The sequence below is a fragment of the Zingiber officinale genome, chromosome 1B (assembly GCF_018446385.1).
Source record: "Zingiber officinale cultivar Zhangliang chromosome 1B, Zo_v1.1, whole genome shotgun sequence".
NCBI classification, from domain to species: Eukaryota; Viridiplantae; Streptophyta; class Magnoliopsida; order Zingiberales; family Zingiberaceae; genus Zingiber; species Zingiber officinale.
This window is the reverse complement of record NC_055986.1, coordinates 169,074,678-169,095,062: the sequence shown is the minus strand read 5'-3', so window position 1 is coordinate 169,095,062 and position 20,385 is coordinate 169,074,678. Positions and strand designations below refer to the sequence as shown.

Below are 20,385 nucleotides of genomic sequence, written 5' to 3'. Positions count from 1 at the left end.
CTAAACCCTAAACCCTAACCCTAAACCCTAAACATTAAACCCTAACCCTAAACCCTAAACCCTAAACCCTAACCCTAAACCCTAAACCCTAAACCCTAAACCCTAAAAAATAAGAGGAACAATTTTGATAGAAAATATACTCGATTTTTAATATAAAGTACTGACTTTAAGAAGAATTATACTCATTTTCAGACTTTTTGTACTCAATTTTGGACTTTTTGTACCTAAAAATCTGAGGGGCAATTTAGGTATCAATATTTGCATAAGGGAGTTGAAACAAGTAATACTTTGCATGCAGGGAGTGGAAACAAAGTTTTTTAGGCATGGGGATTGCATGCAAAGTTATGATTACCATTGGGGATTTTTCTCTAATTTACCGATATTTTTATTTTAATTTTTAAAACATAAATTTTATACAATATTCGTACGGGATTTAACTAAATTAATAATAAAAAAAAATACTTTTAACAATATATAATTTGATAATATAGAAGAAAAGAGCATGTGACCTGTTCAATGATACAACAAGATGAGAGATGGAGTCTTAGAATTAATAAATAAAATTTTTTTAATAGATAATTGAATTAAGAATACTAGACCGGTCGGAAGAAAAAAAAAATCATAAACTAATAAGTGATTTAAGAAAGTGTTGGGAAAAGAAATACACCTCTTCTCAATTTTTTTCTATTTTAGAATTTCAAAATCTCTAAATGTGAAATCATGTTTTTTTAAAAAAAAAATCCTCACCTTTTAATTGACCATTTCAAATTTAAAAAAAAAATGAAAATGATTCAACCAATTAGACTTTGATATTGCAAGTCATTTTGCAACAAATCACCATAGTGCTTAACAAGGATATGATCATTTCATTTTTTTTTTATACTATAAATCTGTTTCCATTTTCCCATTTAACTGAAAAGAGAGAACCATAATCTACAAAAAAAAAAATCGAAACCAAGTTGTTATATGCAATTGATCAACACAACATTTTCACGATACAAACATTAATATTGACTTCAAAATTAATAATAATAATAACAATCTCATCTGTCTGCATGTATTCAGCAGCTCTCCAGGCTCAATTTTCTTTTCCTGTCTTCTGCACAAAATGAGATTTATTAGTTTTGGTAGGACATTTAATAACACTAACCGCAGGAAAAACTTCCAAGTTGCAAAATCAAATTAGAGGAAAATGCTAACTCGTGTTTTAAAATATGGAATTAATTCAAGGTGAGATTGCACTGATGGTTAACTCCCGACAATTTAGGAATGATGAAGTTGAAGCCACACTATCATTGATAATGTTCTAATCAACTAAATAATCATTTTATGATATTAACTAATAAAATTATCTATTTTAGCTCTTATATCTTCATTGATTCAACTTGTTTAATTATCCATAAATTGTCTAAACATGTTCATATCATTTTGATTTATTTTCTCGAATTAGAATTATACCTAACTACTCTAGCACAATGATAATTTTCTTACGGTATAACTTATACTATCTATTCTAACAATTGGAAAATAGTAACTACTGAATTGGATGCATAAGTTGGACTTTATCCTACTATAATAGAATATATTACACATGTAAATATTTATGTGTAAATGAACTTTACATATGAGAAAAATGGTGAAAATATGAAAGTAGAAATTTCAAAATAACAAGTGTTAGCTCCCCAAAACAGTAGCAAGTTCAACATCAGATTTTGTAGCAAGCATGCTTTTCTAGCTTTGTTAGAGTCCTAATTTCCTGTTTCTATCAATCAAGTTTGAGCAAATGATATAAATTTTGAAGCAGGTAAAAGTCGCATGCTTTTCTAGCTGGTTAGAATCCTAATTTCCTGTTTCAATGGATCAAGTTTGAGTATATGGTTTAAATTTTGAAGCAGGTAAAAGTCGCATGCTTTTCTAGCTTGTTAGAATCCTAATTTCCTGTTTCAATGGATCAAGTTTGAGTATACGATTTAAATCTTGAAGCAGGTAAAAGTCAGAGTTTTTTTGTTTCCTACAAAAATTGTATCATTACTAAATTATGACTTACAGTCTTAGGGTGATGAGATGGTTAGCAGCAAAACTCTTTCTTTGCTTTCAGTATTTTACTACCAGTTGGAAGAATATAACCATATTTAGTCATTATCCTCCTCATCGCCAGAACCACCTTTTCCTTTAGTTCCATCAGCTTCATCATCAGTTTCAATACCCCTGGGTCTCTCCAGTGGCTCATCATCGTCATCAGATTCTGATAAGGCTCTTCTCTTTCGATTAATTGAAGAATTGATACCCTAAGAGACCCAATAGTGAACACAAATTTGTTACCATAAAATCATTTGGGGAATGACGAATATTATTTACTCAGAGACTTTAACTGTAACTGGAAGACTACTGGCATACAAATCAAGATAATATTTCTATTACAGAGGGAAATTGATTTACCTGATCATCTTCGACATCAGAATCTTCAAGACCAGCAGCAGTAAGGTCATTATGTGCTTTGCCTGCTCCATCATCATCATAATAATTGAAGGTATCTGTGTCTTCCTCATTATCATCATGTTCATACTCCATTTCAGCTTCCTCCTCAAATCGAGTTTTAGTCTTTTTCTCCTTCCTCTTTCTACCACCACCACCACCACCTCTTCTCCTCTTCCTATCACCAGCTTCTTCATCCTCACCATGGGATCTCTCTCTCTCCCGTCGTTTAGCAGAAGTATTGGTGGAATTCTTCAATTGCTCCTGGTTAAGATGGAAAACTGATGTTTACAAAATAGCAACAGTTATTTAAATCAGGGACTTTGATATTCTCAATAATTCATAAAGCAAAGATCCTCGAGAACAACTTGTAATCCTTATCAGCAAAAGGCCCTTTGCTCAGATAGAAATAGAAAAAAAAATGCATTTGCAAGAACAAGAACATCATTCTTAATAATTAGTTTCTTTGTGGATGGAAATATTGAATTCCATGACTGGCATGACTGGACCAAAACACCAAAGTGGAGGAAATATCTGAACAGAGAATTCATAAATACTTGTGAAGCTCAAATTTATACCTTAATGCGTTCAAAATCTTCCTCCTGTTGCATGACTTGCTTAAGCTCATCTTCTTGCTTTCTCTTCTCCATCTAGTTTATCGGATTTCAAATATTCCAAAATCAGTGCTTAAGCTAAAATTAAATCCAGAGATCAAAATTCATAATAAAAAATAATTTACCAGATATTTCCTCTGTTCTTCAGCCTTGCGTTGAGCTTCCTCTGCCAAAGAAATTTGCCGAGCAGCTTCCAGTCTTTGACGATTCTGTTGTTCTTCAGCTTCTGCTGCTTCACAATGAACCTTAGCAACTTCAAGCAAGTGTTTGCAGTATTCAACATGTGTTTCACGTTTCTTCTCATCAAATCCGTAGACATGGTGGCTTGAAACTGCAGCTAAGTGACTAAATACACGGACTGCATTCTTCAATTCAGAGACAGTGGAGCGCACCTGATGGAGATTAACAACATACAAAGACCACCATTAGATCAAAAGCTATTCACCATATTAATGTTACAACTTTAAACATGCTAAGCCCATTAGATAGACATATCCGGCATGTGATATTCTTTCAGTAGTAAACCAAACACCAATAAAAAGGAAAATAGTATGAAATAAATTTAGCACAAAACCAACCAATCAAACATGAACAATGAATTTACATTAAATAGAAAGTAAACCACGCGTGCCACTTAAAGAACCTTTGGTTCATGGCATATATCGTTCCCTTGTATGGCCTAGTATTCCTAGAAGACTACTAATAAATTTAAAATTCCCACATAGATCACTTCTCTACAATTAAAATGTAAATCCTGTTGCGAGATGCTATGAGATGTGAAGATTATTGTTGAGGATCTTTAGGCAAAGTCATTAAACCTAGAGAAAGGAAAGAGATATTTTGTATAGACCTCATCAGCAGTCCTTTTAGACTTTTGGAGTGTTGAAGCTGAAAATTTTTGCATTGCAACTCCTGCATCAAACCGGAGTGTGTAATTTGAGGGTGCCAAATGAATGGCTCTCAGGAGAGTTCTCTTGCATTCTTGCCATTGTTCGGCCTCATACTGAGTTCGTGCCAAGTAAAGAAGAACCTGGGTGTCGGTGTTGTAATAGAACTTTCGCAAACAGTTTTGATACTAAAAAAAAATCTCGTCAGGCTATATTTACAAACAAATAAAGTTAAAGAAAATTAGTAATATGTTACCATTTTTGCTGCCAATGCAAAATGACCTTGAGCAAAGTAGACATGAGCCAAATTGACCCACACATCCGGCATTTGAACAAAAATAGTTCCAGAGGCTGCTTCTTGGACCTACAATCCAACAAAAAACTTTGCATTTCAACTCACTGCTATGTGAACTCAAAAATAAATTTAAAATAAATTAAAAAATCAATAACAGCATTCAATTAACCTGTGTGAATATATCTTTTGCAACATCAAATTGACCTTTCTCAGCCAATACAATAGCAGAACCATTGGCTGCATACAAGTTACTAGTGTGTTGCATCAAAACCTGTAAACAGAAATTTAGTGCACAAGGTGAATGAAGCATGATCAAGGGAACTCAAGAAAAGAACGTGCAATGTGAATTTGTTTAAGATGGTTTGGATATGGATTCAGAACTCAGTATTCTTATGGTCTCGAGATGCCTGTCAGCTACAGAAACAGTTGATTATTTCATGCTTGCCAGGATAATTGATTAGCACCCCAGAGCAATAAAATAGTGAGTAAAATAGATAAAATATTTCAATACGCTCTTGATAGAATTTGAAATGAGGAAGACTCCAATCAAGATCCTTTGGAAGGGTGAACTTAAAATTTACTACGTCTCATAGTCCCCAATCTAGAGTAGCAATTTAATCTGCAAATAATAAGCTCCAGCACAGGAACACTTTCGCTGCTATATCACTTTCCTCATTTTCTCTGGTTTCAGTCTCTAAAACCCAAACTGACAAACCAAACTAAAAGAAAATAATAATAAAAGAGATAAATAAATAACAGTTGGGCTCACATTTGATAGCCTGAATATGACTTGAATGGTAAGAAAAAAAGAAGATTGAGCATAAGACTGAGATGATACAGAACTAAACAGATAAGTAGATTGCAAAGTTCAGCTACAAAGTGCGAAAGACACATGTTGTAAGAAATTTTACTTTAGTGTACAACTCCTTGGCCTTTTCCAAGTGTTGTGCTTCTAACTTTGGACCTCTTTTCTCATTCCGTACAGCTGCAAAGTAGTTCCAATTTCCCTAGTAAAATTATCAAAAGGACAATTAAAAAAGTTCTTCAGTACATTAAACAAAAATTAACAATAACCATCTTGACAAACAAACAAATTCCTATGAATACAAGACAAGCAATATGAGAATAATCATGCAAGTTATTAGAAACTATAGTCTAGTCAATGGACAACAAAAAACAAATAACATACCAAGGCAAGAGTAGAATAAGAATCTTTTCCATCAGTTGCATCTTTAGCAGCTCGTAATGTTTCTTTTGCTTTTATCCAGTCATCAATCTTAAGTTCCAGATCACCGAGCATATTTAGAGCATTGGAGCATCTGTCATCTACTCTGAGAGCATCATTTATCTAGTACAAACAAACACTCAATTAAATGGTTTGACCATGTAAATATCAAATGAGCTAAATTAATAAGGTACCAATTCAATACTCAGTTGAATGTTATTTTGTGCTTTTGCCATGGCTGCCAGCCTCAAATATGCATCCACGTAATCTGGATACTGGAAGTAGAAAAATAGGTAAACAACCATACGCAACACCAATCTGATGAAACAAACATTGCAATGGCAATATGGCCGATCTTGGTCCCACCTTGATGCAAGAGGATCCGAAGATTTTAATTATTATTTTTGGTAATTTTCATTCTTTTGGTTTTAAGATATTTTTTATTTTTTAGGCATTTTTGATAATTTCTATCTTTTGTATTTTTTTGGATTTGAGTCCGTTTAGGAACTTTACGATTGTGGGTCTATTAATAATTTTTCCTTTCTTTTAGATTTTTTTTTCCCTTTCTTTACAAGATAGGAATTGTGGTCCATATGTTAGGATTTCTATACTTTATTTGGGTCTTAGGATTTGGAGTCTATATAAGTGTCTTATTTGGTTAATGTAGGGGAAGTTTTGGGATTTAATAATATTTTCGGCAGTGCCGTTTATTTCATATTTCCTTTCACAGTATTCTTCTAAATGAACAAGTTTTAGAAGATTGTTTCTAGTATTCGTGTGCGAATCAACCGATTCAATAGTTGTTATCCCGCCCGGCGCGTCACACCTTTAGCACGAAACCATGACATACTATGACACAAACTAATGACACTGTATAAGGAACCACTGCACCAATAATACACCCTGCTGAAAGTTACAGAAGACAGGTGCCAGTAGCTCCAATGATCCAAAAGCATTGCTCACAATGGAGCAGGAAATAAAATTTCAATGTACCTGCACTACTCTCTCATTTAATAATTGAAAAATACATAAAAACCAGATTCACATGATCAGGAAGTTCATATTTACACAGTCAAACTTAGTCCTTCAACAAAGATACTCGCTATGGTGTAAAAGATAGGCTTGTTCAAGGACAGTCTACCAACTCGTTGTGAAAAGACTGCTTGTCCACAAACAGGAGAAAAAAAAAACTAGAAAAAGTGAATAGAAGGATGGGTTAAGAAGGTACGAACCTTGAACAGAATTAGTCGATAGAAATTGCTTGCCTTTTCAGTCCCGTTTACTTGTTCGAGCAATCTGGCATAGTTGAAGAGTGTGGAAACTTTATCCCAAGGTAGTTCAAAGGATAAACCATCTTCTTCAAGCTGTTGGAACAGACTAAAATCCCTGTAATTGAGGGATTGTGCACTAGAGACTATACTACCAGACAACAACGATAGCCAGATGCCATCACCCAATGCTTCCTTAAAAGTTTGTTCAGCCAACTGAGAGAAGAGCGAGAAAACATTACTGCTACTTTGCATTTAAGGGAGACCTGATCGTGTAGGATTTTTTTTTTTGTGGATTAAGATGCATAAAAATATTTAATTAATTTTACAAACCTCAAATTCTCCCTTGTCAAAATATAGAACTCCAATATTGTTCAACAATTCAATCTGTACATCTTGGCCTCCCTTTTTGAGAAGATTGCGAGCCTGTGACGTCATGACAGTTTAAGATCAACAAATCTGTCTTCTGGTAAAGGTTAAGCAAGCATAAAATGGAGAATGAAGAAAGTAACTTTTGTAATACCTATGGAAACAAAGTGAATAAGCATAAAACATACTGAGAAATCTACATGATGCTGCAAGTTGTTTGACTGACAAAGATAACTATTTACTATCACTAAAGTAATAGATGAATGATGATTTAAGAAAATGGTACAAAGTTGTCAAATGATGAGACATGCAAGAGATAAAACAACCATACAAGCAACAATATGAAAAGAAACCAACCATTATGCTTACATGACATTCACCAAATCTAGAGATTTTGAGTACCACTGCAAAGAGTTACTGGCATGGAAGGACAATTAAAAAGATCATGAAGAGGCAAACATGAAGAAGCATTAGTAGTTGCTTGGATAGACAGATATTGTCATGCAGGGTTGTAACCTTGCCCTGAATTACAATCAAACATTGAATAGCAGATATAATTCATTCAACTTGGTCCAGTGTCAATTTATTACAGAGAGCATTTGCAACACAAACTTCACTACTAAATCATTCAAACTCATTTCATATGTTAAGCATGACAGCTTAATCTTCATTATCACCAAACCTTAATAAATTAACTGAGATTGCTTAACATCTTTATTTTTTAAACCAAACTCTGATACACATAATGTAACTAATAAAGAAAATGAAATTCATGTATCTACTTGAGCTCCAGTAAGGTGGAACATAGTATAATGATAAGACACTTCAAATCCAAATAATTATCAGATTTCCTTTGCAAATTACTCAGAAACTAAGCCTCCTACAAAATGGTATAACCATATGATACAGGAGAGGGATAACATTATTCGTTTAATGAAAGAAAGACACCTAGAAGGAAAAAAAAAGTACCTAATAGCATACAATTGTTCAGCTAAAAGAATAATAGCAGTACACATGTAAAATTGTTTCTCTGGCTTGATGAAATAGTGCTTATTTTCAAATTAAGTGAACCCATACCGTTTTGAGGGCATCCAATGCAGCGCCAGTATCAGATGATATTAACAACTCCGCGAGTTCCATGAATGCCTGCTACAAGATTAAGTTATAAAAATTCACAATTGTCAAATAATGTACTGCTAAACAGAAGACATAATCGCCATGAGCAGAAAAAGACGAACTAATTCCTTCCTAAAAATAAAAGTTAAACAATTGTTAACAACCTGATCAATACATAAAACAATAGTTGACACCATAGCATATGATTAACAAATAGCATAACTAAGACTTAAGACCTGATATATATGCATCAGTAAAGTGATGAATGCTTAGCTGAGAAACAATCACAGAATACAGTTGGCCCATGATATGATCATTTACTATGTGGAAGTGATTACTCAATTTATAGAAAGATATATTAATAGCTTCTAGATTAGGTTTAAATAAAGAATTAAATAATTCAATAAATTCTATCAAAAAAATGAATGGCATTTGGACATAAGTTTAATGATTGAGTGTCAAATCCATGGAAAAAACAAACGGTAATTATAGTATCAAAAGTAAGGACAATGACTCATATATCACCATGCAGGGAATAGGCTAGGAAGTAGTAAGAAAATGAAAATGAATTTACAAGCTATGCTCCTAAGCAGACCATTACACTGAGTTGATGATACCACAATGAATCATTAAAAACAAAGAGATAATTCACAAAACATGTACCCCAGAGTCTTTCGGATCAATTCTAGTAGCCTTACGAAATGTGTCTACAGCTTTGTCAATCTCACCTAATTGAGAATATATATGTCCAATAGCCTGCAAGTAGAAGAAAACCAAATGAGGAAAGACGATGATACAGACACAAATATGAACTCACAGACAATGTAGCAGCACCAAGTTGATAATAAGGTGCATAGAGTTTGAATTTCACTCACCTTAAGACTTTCACAATTCTCAGGATAGACCTCCAAGACCTTTTCAAAGCTTGAAAGAGAACTTCTAAAATCCCCCAGCTTCAGTTGGACTTGACCAAGACCTGTTCCAATAAAGCAAGGAACGTAGAGGAACTCATAAAAGCCACATGGATAAATGAAAATAGAAGATCATAGTGTTGGCGCAAAGGGGCCGGTAAGAAGGCGCAACGTCGGTTAAAAAAACAAAACCTTTCTATGTTTTTCCAACTAAGATTAGTAGCACTATCACAATAATTATAAACTCAAATGAACAACTAATACAATTAAAAGAGGCTAACAGGTTTAACTTGGTTACAACCTAGGTGGTTGTTAATCCAAGGCGGTTGCAAAGCTCCACAAGAAATATCTCCTTCGTGTAGGCGGAGAAGCCTCTTACAATCTATGAAAAGCCCAAAAAAGACTAGGAAATTGATTACAACAGTTGTTGTTGATTTCCTAGGTCCAAGAGTCTTTTTATAGCCCCTGTGAAATCTCATCCGAAGCTTGAGGGCGCCTCCAAAGAGCTTGGAAGGCACCTCTAGCGTGGCGCAGTGGATAAACCTTTATCCACTACAAACTGCTAGTTTGACTAGCCGAAGGCGCCTTCTATACTCATGGAGGGCGTCTTCCATGCTTATGAAGGGCGCCCTCCATGCTTATGGAGGGCGTCTTCCGCCTGAAGGTGGCGGAGGTGCAGGCGCGCCTCGAAGGCGCCTTCTATTCCCATAGAAGGCGCCTTCAACAGCCTTTACAACCTCTCTCTGCTCCGTTGTTGCTCCGATTGCCTGGGTAATTGCGGCCAACCGAAATAGGGCTCACCCGAACTCAATTTCCGACCTTCTCCTCGAGCAAGCTTTCGCTCCGACTTCTTGTTCCTTGAACGTCGCGTACGTTCTTCTCGTCCACCGGTGTACTCTTCCGCAATCCTTTCGTCCCTCGGATGCACCGAGTCCGTCGACTCCCTTCCCGTGCCATCTTTTTCGCTAGCTGCGTCTTCTACTCAACTTCCTGTGCTCCTAAACTCCTGCACACTTAGACACAGAGATCAAAACCAAACAGGACCTAACCTAACCTAACTTAGTTGATCACATCAAAACAATCACGGGGTCCAACAATCTCCCCCTTTTTTATGTGCATCAAACCAAGTTCAAGTTAGGGTAATAACAAACAAGTAGTAATAAAAGAATTTGCAAATAAAACATTTTAAGCATAAAGTTTACAATAAAAGAAATTACAACACTAAATATGAAATAAACTGATTTAACAAAATTCAGACTTATAAAATAGAGTTAGCAAAAATTCAGAATTTTGATAAAATCCTAACTCCCCCTACTTCCCCTAAACTTGTACCTATTCCTCCCCCTTTGATCACATTAAAAAGAGGGTAAAAAAATTGGAAATTTTTAAAATTAAGTTTTAGGGAAAAAAACTTGACTTAATAAAACAAATAAAAGAAATTTCAAACAATTACTAAGTTTGTGAAGATTTTCAAATAATTGACATAAAATTTTAAAGCATTATCTTAATTAATTTCACAAGCTTATCAGTTGGTCAATTAAATATTCTATTCAGTAATTGGCTTCTGGCGAGGCACTAGACCTTCTTGGTTATTGAATCATCAACTACTTCTAGACAAAGCCTTTTAAAGAATTTAAACATTTAATTTTTCTAAAAGCCTTAAATCCAAAAAAATGTATAATCTAAATAAGATTTTGGAACTCAATATAGGTTCCTTCCTACCGGGTTAATTAAGAATTTGGGGGGTATATATCTTCTGAGAATTCTTCTAAGTTGTCCTTGGTGATGTCTATTTAATCTACTATACTTTCCATACTTTGGTTTTTGACAACTATTCAATTTCAAGCATGCATGGTCATTCAAGCTTTTGATTTGAATTTTTAAATTATCATTTTGTGATTTTAAATTATCTGACTTTTTAAATCAACGTTCTCTTTTTCCAATTTTACTAAATCTTTCGAAAGTGCTTTAATGAACTGAAAAGAATGCTCGGGTGAAAGAGCACATACCTCACTTACCTTAAGTTCTAATGTTCCTCCTTCATCGCTGCTTTCTTCCGATGATCCTCCCCCTTCATCTATGCTCATCTCTGACCTGATCTCATCTTCTTCTTGATGGATTGTCGTTAGGGCTAGTCTGGCGTATGCTTCGATTTCATATTCGGAGGATGACGACTTGTCCCACGTGGCTTTGAGATTATGTTTAGGCCGAGCTAAGCTTCTTATTCTTTTCCTTGTCTTTGTTCTTCGGTTTCAGGCAGTCATCTTTGATGTGCCCTTCTTCGTTGCAATTGTAGCATCGGACGGCCCTTCTATTTCGAAGATGTTTTCCCATCTGCGATTTAAATTTATTAGATTTAATAAATTTATTGAACTTTCTTACCATAAGAGCCGCTTCGATTTCATCGATGGATGCTTCAGAGTCTTGATCTTCCATCTTTGCTTTTAGGGCAACATTGAGATTTGTCTTTTTTATTTCTTTAGGATCTGTAATTCGAGATTCGTTAAGTTCAAAAGTGAAAAACAAATTCTCTAGCGTACTTACCTCAAGATCCTTAGAGATGTAGTATGCATCAACTAAGGACGCCCATTCTGAAGTTATCGGGAAGGCGTTGAGCGCATACCGGATTGAATCTCGGTTTGTTACCGATTCTCTAAGATTGTTTAACTGAATAATCAGTTCCTTGATTCATGCTTGGAGTTGGGCCACCTTTTCTCCATTGTTCATCCTCAGGTTTGTTAGTTGGGTTCGGAGAATGTCTCGCCTTGCTAACTTTGCTTCCGAGGTACCTTCGTGAAGTTATAGAAACTTCTCCCAGGTATCTTTGGCGGAGTCGTAGCTACCGTTTCGATTGACCTCATGGGGCGGAAGAATGTTGAGCGGATGAAATTATGCTTTACCGTTTGCCACAAAGTTGGCTTGTTCCTTCTTCGTCCACTGATATTCTTCTTTGTCTTTTAGAATTATAAAATCATATTTCATTATTAATAGAATTTCGAAATTTGTTTTGAAGAATACCTTCATCCGACATTTCTATTGTGCGAAGTCTCCCTCCAATTTTGGTAGGTGAATGCTTGTACCGGTCATCATCTTGATCTTGATGCTTTAGTCGGCGATTAATCCTTCTGAGGCGGTTGGACTCTGATACCACTTGTTGGCGCAGCGGGGCCGGTAAGAGGGCGCAACGTCTGTAAAAAAAACAAAACCTTTCTCTGTTTTTCCAACTAAGATTAGTAGCATTATCACAATAATTATAAACTCAAATGAACAATTAATACAATTAAAAGAGGCTAACAGGTTTAACTTAGTTACAACCTAAGTGGTTGTTAATCCAAGGCAGTTGCAAAGCTCCACTAGAAATATCTCCTTCGTGTAGGCAGAGAAGCCTCTTACAATCTATGAAAAGCTCATAAAAGAATAGGAAATTGATTACAACAATTGTTGTTGATTTCCTAGGTCCAGGGATCTTTTTATAGCCCCTGAAAAATCTCATCCGAAGCTTGAGGGAGCCTCCAAAGGGCTTGGAAGACGCCTCCAGCGTGGCACAGTGGATAAAGCTTTATCCGCTGCAAACGGCTAGTTTGATAGGCCGAATGCGCCTTCCATACTCATGGAGGGAGCCTTCCATACTCATGGAAGGCGCCCTCATCCGCATGAAGGTGGCGGAGGCGCAGGCGCGCCTCGGAGGCGCCTTCTATTCCCATAGAAGGCGCCTTCAATAGCCTTTACAACCTCTCTCTGCTCCGTTGCTGCTCTGATCGCCTGGGTGATTGCAGCGAACCAAAATAGGGCTTGCCCGAACCCAATTTTCGACCTTATCCTCGAGCAGGCTTCCGCTCCGGCTTCTTGTCCCTCGAATGTCGTGTACGTTATTCTCGTCCACCGGTGTACTCTTCTGCAGCCCTTTCGTCCCTCGGATGCACCGAGCCCATCGGCTCCCTTCCTGTGTCATCCTTCTCACTAGCTGCGTCTTCTACTCAACTTCCTGTGCTCCTAAGCTCTTGCACACTTAGACACAAGGATCAAAACCAAACAAGACCTATCCTAACTTGGTTGATCACATCAAAACAATCACGGGATCCAACACATAGTTCTAATCAATGAAAAAATCAATAGAGATTTGAATATTCATTAGAGGGAAAGGATCCATGTAGACAACTCTAATTAGTTAAAACTAACATATTTTGATGACAATGATGACCATAATGATTATGATGATGAAGATGAATTGGATAAAAAAAGTAGTTGACGTACCATAATATGGCAAAACAAATTCTTGTGGTTTATTGATTTCTTTAACAGATAACATGTAGAACCGCAAAGCTTTTTCATAGTCCCCCTACATTGTCATTGTTTAAAAAAAATGAATCGTAGTGGAAGGGTGAGAAGTGTAACTATGAATAGTTTGAACAGAATAATTAGCCAATAATGTTTCACAACGTGTAGAGCTGTTGCACCTTGCTATGGTATGATCTTGCCAGGTTGTAGAAAGAATGTGCCTTCATTAGCCCATGATTGCTAACAACAAGAGCTGTCTCAGTTAACTGCTCAACCAGAAAATGTTGACCAGTGAAAAAGAAATGATTGGCCAAGTAATTTAGGGCCACTGGACAATAAGGATGAATTTCAAATGTTTTTTGCATCTTCTCCATTCCTCTTCGAATGCCACCAGCTAAAATTAGTTAAAGCAAAAAATAGATGTTAGCCACATATTAATTCACTGCTGTATAGCTGACCGGTATACATGCAACCATCTCTAAGGTATAATCAGCAGGAAATAAAAAATCAAAACTTGAATAAGTATTAAGTGGAGTTACCAGACCTTCATTTGTTTGCAGATCCATTACTCCCAGAGCTACTAAAGCTTCAATATTTTCTGGATCCAACTGCATATTTCAAGAAAAGAAATAGCGCAAGTGAGTAAATGCAAGATGATGCTAAAATGCAAAAACTAATAATAACTTAACAACATACCTGTAAGACTCGTTGAAAAGCTTGCCGAGCTTTTTCAAACTGACCAAGTTTGTAACGGCAGAAACCAATACCAAGTCTTACAGAAGCTGGGCAATTAGGGTTGATTTGCAGGGCTCTCTGGCCAACATCAAATGATATTACCAGTAGATACCAAAGATTGAGAGTAGAAATTCATCATTGATTTGGTAAACAAACCTTATAGTTGTCTAATGAACTTCTATATGAATCCATGGCCTTCTTGTAGTGCTCTTCTCTCTCAGCAATATTAAAATCAACGCAAGCCTGAAAGACAAAATATAATATTAAAGCTTTCATGATACATGGGCTATAAAAAGATCCAATATTTTCAAGATCATTATTACATGTGTGAACTAAAAAAAAATTCAATAGAAGATTCAGAGATATCAATTTTCAAAAGCATGTTAACACCATTTTTTCAAAAGCTGTAGTTACACCAATGCAATCAATCATTCTAATATTTAAGCGAGAAAGTTTAATATGTGAAATATGACACATGAATTTTTCTAAGAGTATGACCTAAGGATTTTAATCAAAGTCATCAAATCAAGATTCAATTCGTGAATCATTTTGGTCCTTTTACAAATCGTAAAGTTCATATTAGATCAACAAAAAATCTATCTGACTAGAATTTGTATGAATATCTTATTTAATATGATAATATAATTATAAAGTTTAATAAATCAATCTCTAAAGCAATTGAGCTAAAGAGAAAAATTAAAAATGTGCCATCAATTAGGACCATAGACCTTGAAGAAAGGAGTCTTGGTTCATGGAATCTGATAAGTTGGTAACGAAGTAGCTATATTTGGTTGTACACTACAAGATTAACAAAAGAATGGCAAACTGGAGGATCATAGTTCTTGATTTGTGAAGGCTGCAGTTGAGCTTTTAGTGCTCTCTTTGCCACTTCAAAAGGATGAATTAATGTTTAAAGGATGAACCTGAATCTGGATTCTGGTATTAATCAAAAGAACAGCAGCATGCCACCTCACCCAACAAGTAATATGGAATTCAATTTTCTGGTATTTTGGTTATATTGAGGACGCAGGGTTGATGAGATGCTGGTAGAAGGCACGTTGCAGGAGTGAGGACATTCAGAGTCATTTACTGACGGTATACAGAGGGTTGTTGAAGACAGATGAGGAAGACTGTCGATTGTCAAGCAACGTCTCAAAACTCAAGGAAGAAGCCAATGAAGCAGTAGTCTCGAACAAAGATGTCTAGAGTTGATGATGCTCTATGGTCAACATTTAAGTGTGATGGTCAAAAAATACTTTCACTAAGGACAACACTTGATCACTCCGAGTTCACCAGAAGAAGACACCAAGCCAGCTATGGAAGAAGACATCACCTATGAATTGTCCCCAATGAGATAAGAGGATGGGACACAAGCAGGCAAATGTTCAAACATGAGCCTTCGTCAAATACAAAACCTGAAAGGAAATTTTTTCACCTTAAATCACTAGGTCATATTATAGCCGACCCCACCTAGTGGAACAAGGCTTGGTTATTGTTGTTGTAAATTACTAGGTCATATTTTTTTTTTTACTCACCATGAACTCTATCATAAATTTGCATCTTTCAAATCGTATCTGATTTGTTGATTCTCATTAAGACATGAGGTTTGAATTGACTTACACACAAATTGAATTGGATCAGACGATTTGAACCGCAAATGCCCAATTATGATAACCATGTTTCTATTGATTTCATGGAATCCTTTCTGCAACAACTTAAATTGATTTCTTTTTCCATTCTCCTCTTTCCTTTCTTATTTATCACATTGTTCTCTTACTGAGTAGGATGGCAATACCATTGGGAAAAAAATACTTGATGTTTCAGAAACATAGGAATTGTCCACAAGTACCTGACCAAGCAATGCGGGAACACAATTGGGATCTTCAACCAATGCAATTCTGAATGATTCAGATGCTGTAGCGAATTCACCTTTTGCCACATAAAGTTGACCTGTATAAGGATCTCAGTAATGTTAGTAATGAATTGATATATATATCGGTGACATAGCCAACATATTTTTGCAGACAATATCATCATATAAGTAGGGACGAGCCAAGCAATCACATTTAATCAAACCAAATCATGCTTTAATCTCTGATACTTGTACTCTTAATATACTACCTTTGTATTGCTCCAAGACTCAAATACCAACATCGAGTGGAAACATGACAATCCTATTAATCACAAGTAAAATGTTTAGAAATAGTCATGTTGGACACTTAGATCCATGTCCATGTTAATACTCATACCCAAATCTGAAAGTAACTAATTATAATCTTCGACAAGAAAACCATGTCCTTACATAACTTCCACCAATGTTGTTTCTTGTTTGAGCACAAATGGATAAGCTGGAGTTCTGTGTTAGGCCCAAATAGCCAACATAAACTATGTGAAAAACATCACTTTTAAAGAGCCTCCACCTGAGCCATTATGTAGCCACTGCATGACATCCACTTATGGCTGCGTAGGCTCATACAGGCTAAACCAATCTTCAAGTTGATGTTGATTAAATTGGTTTTGCAAAATAGACAAAAAAGGAAAATTGTAGCTATTTCTTAGGATAGTATGTAAAATCTATATGAATTATGAAAGTTTGTTAACATGCATTGATATATGGTAGATGTTTGTTAATTGTATTGCTGGCATTCATATATAAATATTTATTGACCTAGTGGGTTACTTACAATGATTAATTCAATCATTAAATAATAGGAGTAAAATTTTGTTATAATAACTACTCAAGTTAGGTGTATAATTTAGTAGATGCAAGCTCAGTAAAAGCACAAACCTTTCCCAATCCAAGTACTGAGTTCATGAGGATCAATTCGTGATGCTCTGTTGTAATACTGGGTCGCCAAAACAAAATTATCTTCCTTGTCTCGCTGCTTTGACTCAATCTTTCCCACATAGGTGAAATATGCAGCCAATGCATTGAGAATGGCTATCCTTTCATACTTGACATCAGCATAGTATTCATCAATTTCTGCCCAAAGAAAAACAATTTAAAGCACCAAACAGACATTGAAAGCTTAAACTTCAATTCATGATAGTAAATCATGAAAAACACAGTTCAGTTACATGGAGTGAGGAGATGTGCAATATATACCAGGGCTTGATCCCTCCTCTAAAATCTGCCGAAACTGATCAACTTTCCCTTGCTTAAAGTATTCTCTCTGTGTCAAATAAGAGAAAATTAAGTAAAACTATAGAAGAACGACATTTGATGCTAAAATTTTCACATTCAACTCAAGATCTTGGATCCATTATATTCCCATTCTGTGTAAGAGTGAATCTTCATCAATTTTTAATAGAAGCACGTCTGATACACATACAGTTTGTATTTGCTCTTGTCAAGAAGCAAAGAAAATTTTAAAATTTAGCTTAAGGATGATAATTTTCTCCTGGACAAATTTTCAGAATACTTACTAATAATATATAAAGAATGTTCATAATTTTTCTTTATTTTAGATTTAACTGCCACCATATGTAATTCCTGGTGGCAACCAAACAATGTACATCATGTTTTTTGGATATGATACAACCATGATGGTTTCCTTTGTTTTGAATAGTGTTAGAGAGGACTGAATTAGTTACCAATTAATGCAGTGCTTTTTAGGTTTTCCATGCAAGACATGACTCATAAAATTGAGTAATTGACAGTAGAAACTTAGGGAAATGATTATAACTCTCTGTTCACTTGTTAGCAAGTGGACTAGACTAGACTAGACTAGCCCAAACTCAACACCTGAATTAACTCAACTAATCTAGGGACACATTACTGACATGAACAAGGATTCAAACAGACAGAATCACTTGCCCTAACATCATATTAAGATCGAATGGAAGAACATTTATTCCAAAAGTTCAAGCTATTAAAAAACCCGTTTATACATACATTCTTAGTAAATAGAAACAGACAAAATTGACTTGTTTTTAATCTACACAATGTAACCATGTATACAACCTACCAGTTGAGCATTGTGTATGACTTAGGTTCTTCGCACTCTAGCAATCATTTTTGTATCCATCAATGGCATTTGTGATTTTCAATTAAATTAAAATTCAACGATGTTCTGGTCATATGTAGTAAGTTATATCAATTTTCAATTTTATGCTAAATTCTTGCACACTTTTAAAGAAAGAAACCAATGCTTCATTTTCAACCAAGATATTATCTCTTTCATACAACTGTTGGTAGTAGTATTACTACCTATCATCAGAGGCTTTATCTATCTGCCAATTGGATTTAAGTCAAATATGTGAGACACGTAACGAACCACTCTTTCCATCGACATTTTTCAAACAGATAGCCGTGATTTTTATTGTTTGCCCTCGTTGAAAAAGAAAATGGTTTGCTGTCATTCTTTTTGGTTCTAAGAGCTTCAATTTAATCAGCTAGTTGAATCCTAATTTTGTTATCTAACTCAAAAACAACTGAACTTAAGCTGGTATACAGAAAAAACAAACAACAGCATATTAGGGGAAAACAGGACAAGGTCTGGTTTCCAAGTTTGTTCCCAACTAAAGTTGAACAGCATTATAGAAACCAACGCGGACGAGAGAAAAACAATTTTGAAAAAGGAGGTAAGCACGCTCGACGTCTAACTCTATGGAAAGCCCAATTGCGAATGCTTCAACCGAAGGAAAATATTTATTAAAAAAAACAGAAACTAACAGTACAAGACCCCTTGTGTCTAGCGAAACACACAGAAATAGATAAAAATAAAGTATTTGAGGGATGAATTCAGCCGTAAACTTAGCAGATGGGATAAGAGGTGGAAAACAGAGACCAATGATCGCAATGTAGAGGGGAATGGGATGGCGAAGGGAGCGACCAACCGCAATTATGAGCCAAAATTGGAGCGGGGCCTGCTCAGCCTTAAGGATGTCGATCATATCAGTGGCATCGCGAGGAAGCTGGTCGAGCGCCACCCTGACCTCCTCCTCGGAGTTCTGCACCGGGATGTAAACCACGCCACCCATCGCAGCACTCCCTTCCGACCTTCCGCCCTAGCAAAGTGATCCCTCCGATGAAGTATCGTCGGCGGTACCACTCCCACTGATTTCCTAGTCACGCCTTCCTTCTCTCTAGGGTTCTGTCTTTGCTTTCTGTTCGTTCTCTTAAAACACGATGAATTTGTAAGGCAATTATGTTTAAATTAGAGGTCTATTTTGGATATTGTATTGTTCTGTTTTCAATTTTGATTTTTAAGAATATATATATACTTTTTATTAATTTGTATATTATTAAATAATAACAAATATTTGTTAAAAATATAAATATGTATATCCAGTCGAATAGACTGATTCCGGAGATGATCAACCTAATTTTATATAAATTTTTTATTAACCATCTAAATAAATTAAGAATCACTCATGTAAATTCAGTCCTGGAAAAAAAAAATTATAATACGATATAACTAGAATTCAATCCTTAAAAATTTGATTAACCGCTTAAATGCTTAAATTGTCTAATCCGCCGTTGCCCTTAGAAAAAACATACTTCAAACATAGCTTAAAGTTGTACAATGAAAATTTTAATGTGAATCCAAAAAATATTATGTTTTCGCTGCAAGATTTTCTTTCACATAATTCTTCAATTAAAAATAAGACTAAATCTCCTCTAATAATTAAATAATGTACTAAAAATAATAGATATTCCCTTATATATACGAATAAAAAAATGTTAACATTCGTAAAAATAATTTTTATGATTTAATAAAATATCATTTTTGACGTTTTATTATTGATCATGAGTTTCACAGCAAACGTCAAACCGTCCTCTGTGCACCGGATTACGATGCAAAGAGTGTTAAATTTTCATCCAGATAATGTGCGGATCGTCCGTTTCTTCATGGTCGTTTATGGTCCCTTTTGTCTCCGGGCTATGGTGCCTGGTAGTATATTCATATTATTATTTAGATATCTATAATTTGAATTTAGTTATGATGTATTTATAAAAAAAAAAATCAAATAGAGGGCATAACTAAAGGATATTGGGTTTCTGGATTGATCATCACGTGCACTTTCCGATTTCCCCTAATGACCAATGAAAAATTTTCATGAAGGTAGACCGGTCACCTCGATGATAGTCAATGAGATTAACTAAATTTTTTTTTTATGGTCCCTTTTTAAATTACAGTTGAATCATAGTTGTAAATTTAAAATTCAACCGTGATAGACTCATCTTTTGTTGAATTCATATTCCCATT

General features: G+C 35.2%; 1 protein-coding gene across 2 annotated transcripts; it reads right to left on the bottom strand.

Moving 5' to 3' along the window:
- Positions 1 to 2,047: 2,047 nt before the first annotated feature.
- Positions 2,048 to 19,299, bottom strand: LOC121991186 (protein CTR9 homolog). Of its 2 annotated transcripts, none has more exons than XM_042545207.1 (24): positions 19,013 to 19,299; positions 17,280 to 17,346; positions 16,962 to 17,156; positions 16,023 to 16,123; positions 14,330 to 14,416; positions 14,135 to 14,251; positions 13,983 to 14,046; positions 13,618 to 13,832; positions 13,415 to 13,499; positions 9,125 to 9,225; positions 8,913 to 9,005; positions 8,211 to 8,282; positions 7,098 to 7,190; positions 6,729 to 6,980; positions 5,691 to 5,771; positions 5,461 to 5,619; positions 5,183 to 5,278; positions 4,441 to 4,542; positions 4,233 to 4,340; positions 3,940 to 4,164; positions 3,215 to 3,481; positions 3,054 to 3,125; positions 2,440 to 2,739; positions 2,048 to 2,288 (listed from the first exon to the last, which is right to left on the bottom strand). In XM_042545207.1, exons 1-24 carry the CDS (start codon positions 19,154 to 19,156, stop codon positions 2,133 to 2,135), a joined length of 3,252 nt encoding a protein of 1,083 aa, XP_042401141.1. In that variant the 5' UTR covers positions 19,157 to 19,299; the 3' UTR covers positions 2,048 to 2,132. The 2 variants fall into 2 exon arrangements, with proteins under 2 accessions (XP_042401141.1, XP_042401148.1); XM_042545214.1 differs by having other exon boundaries at positions 8,211 to 8,279.
- Positions 19,300 to 20,385: the final 1,086 nt, after the last annotated feature.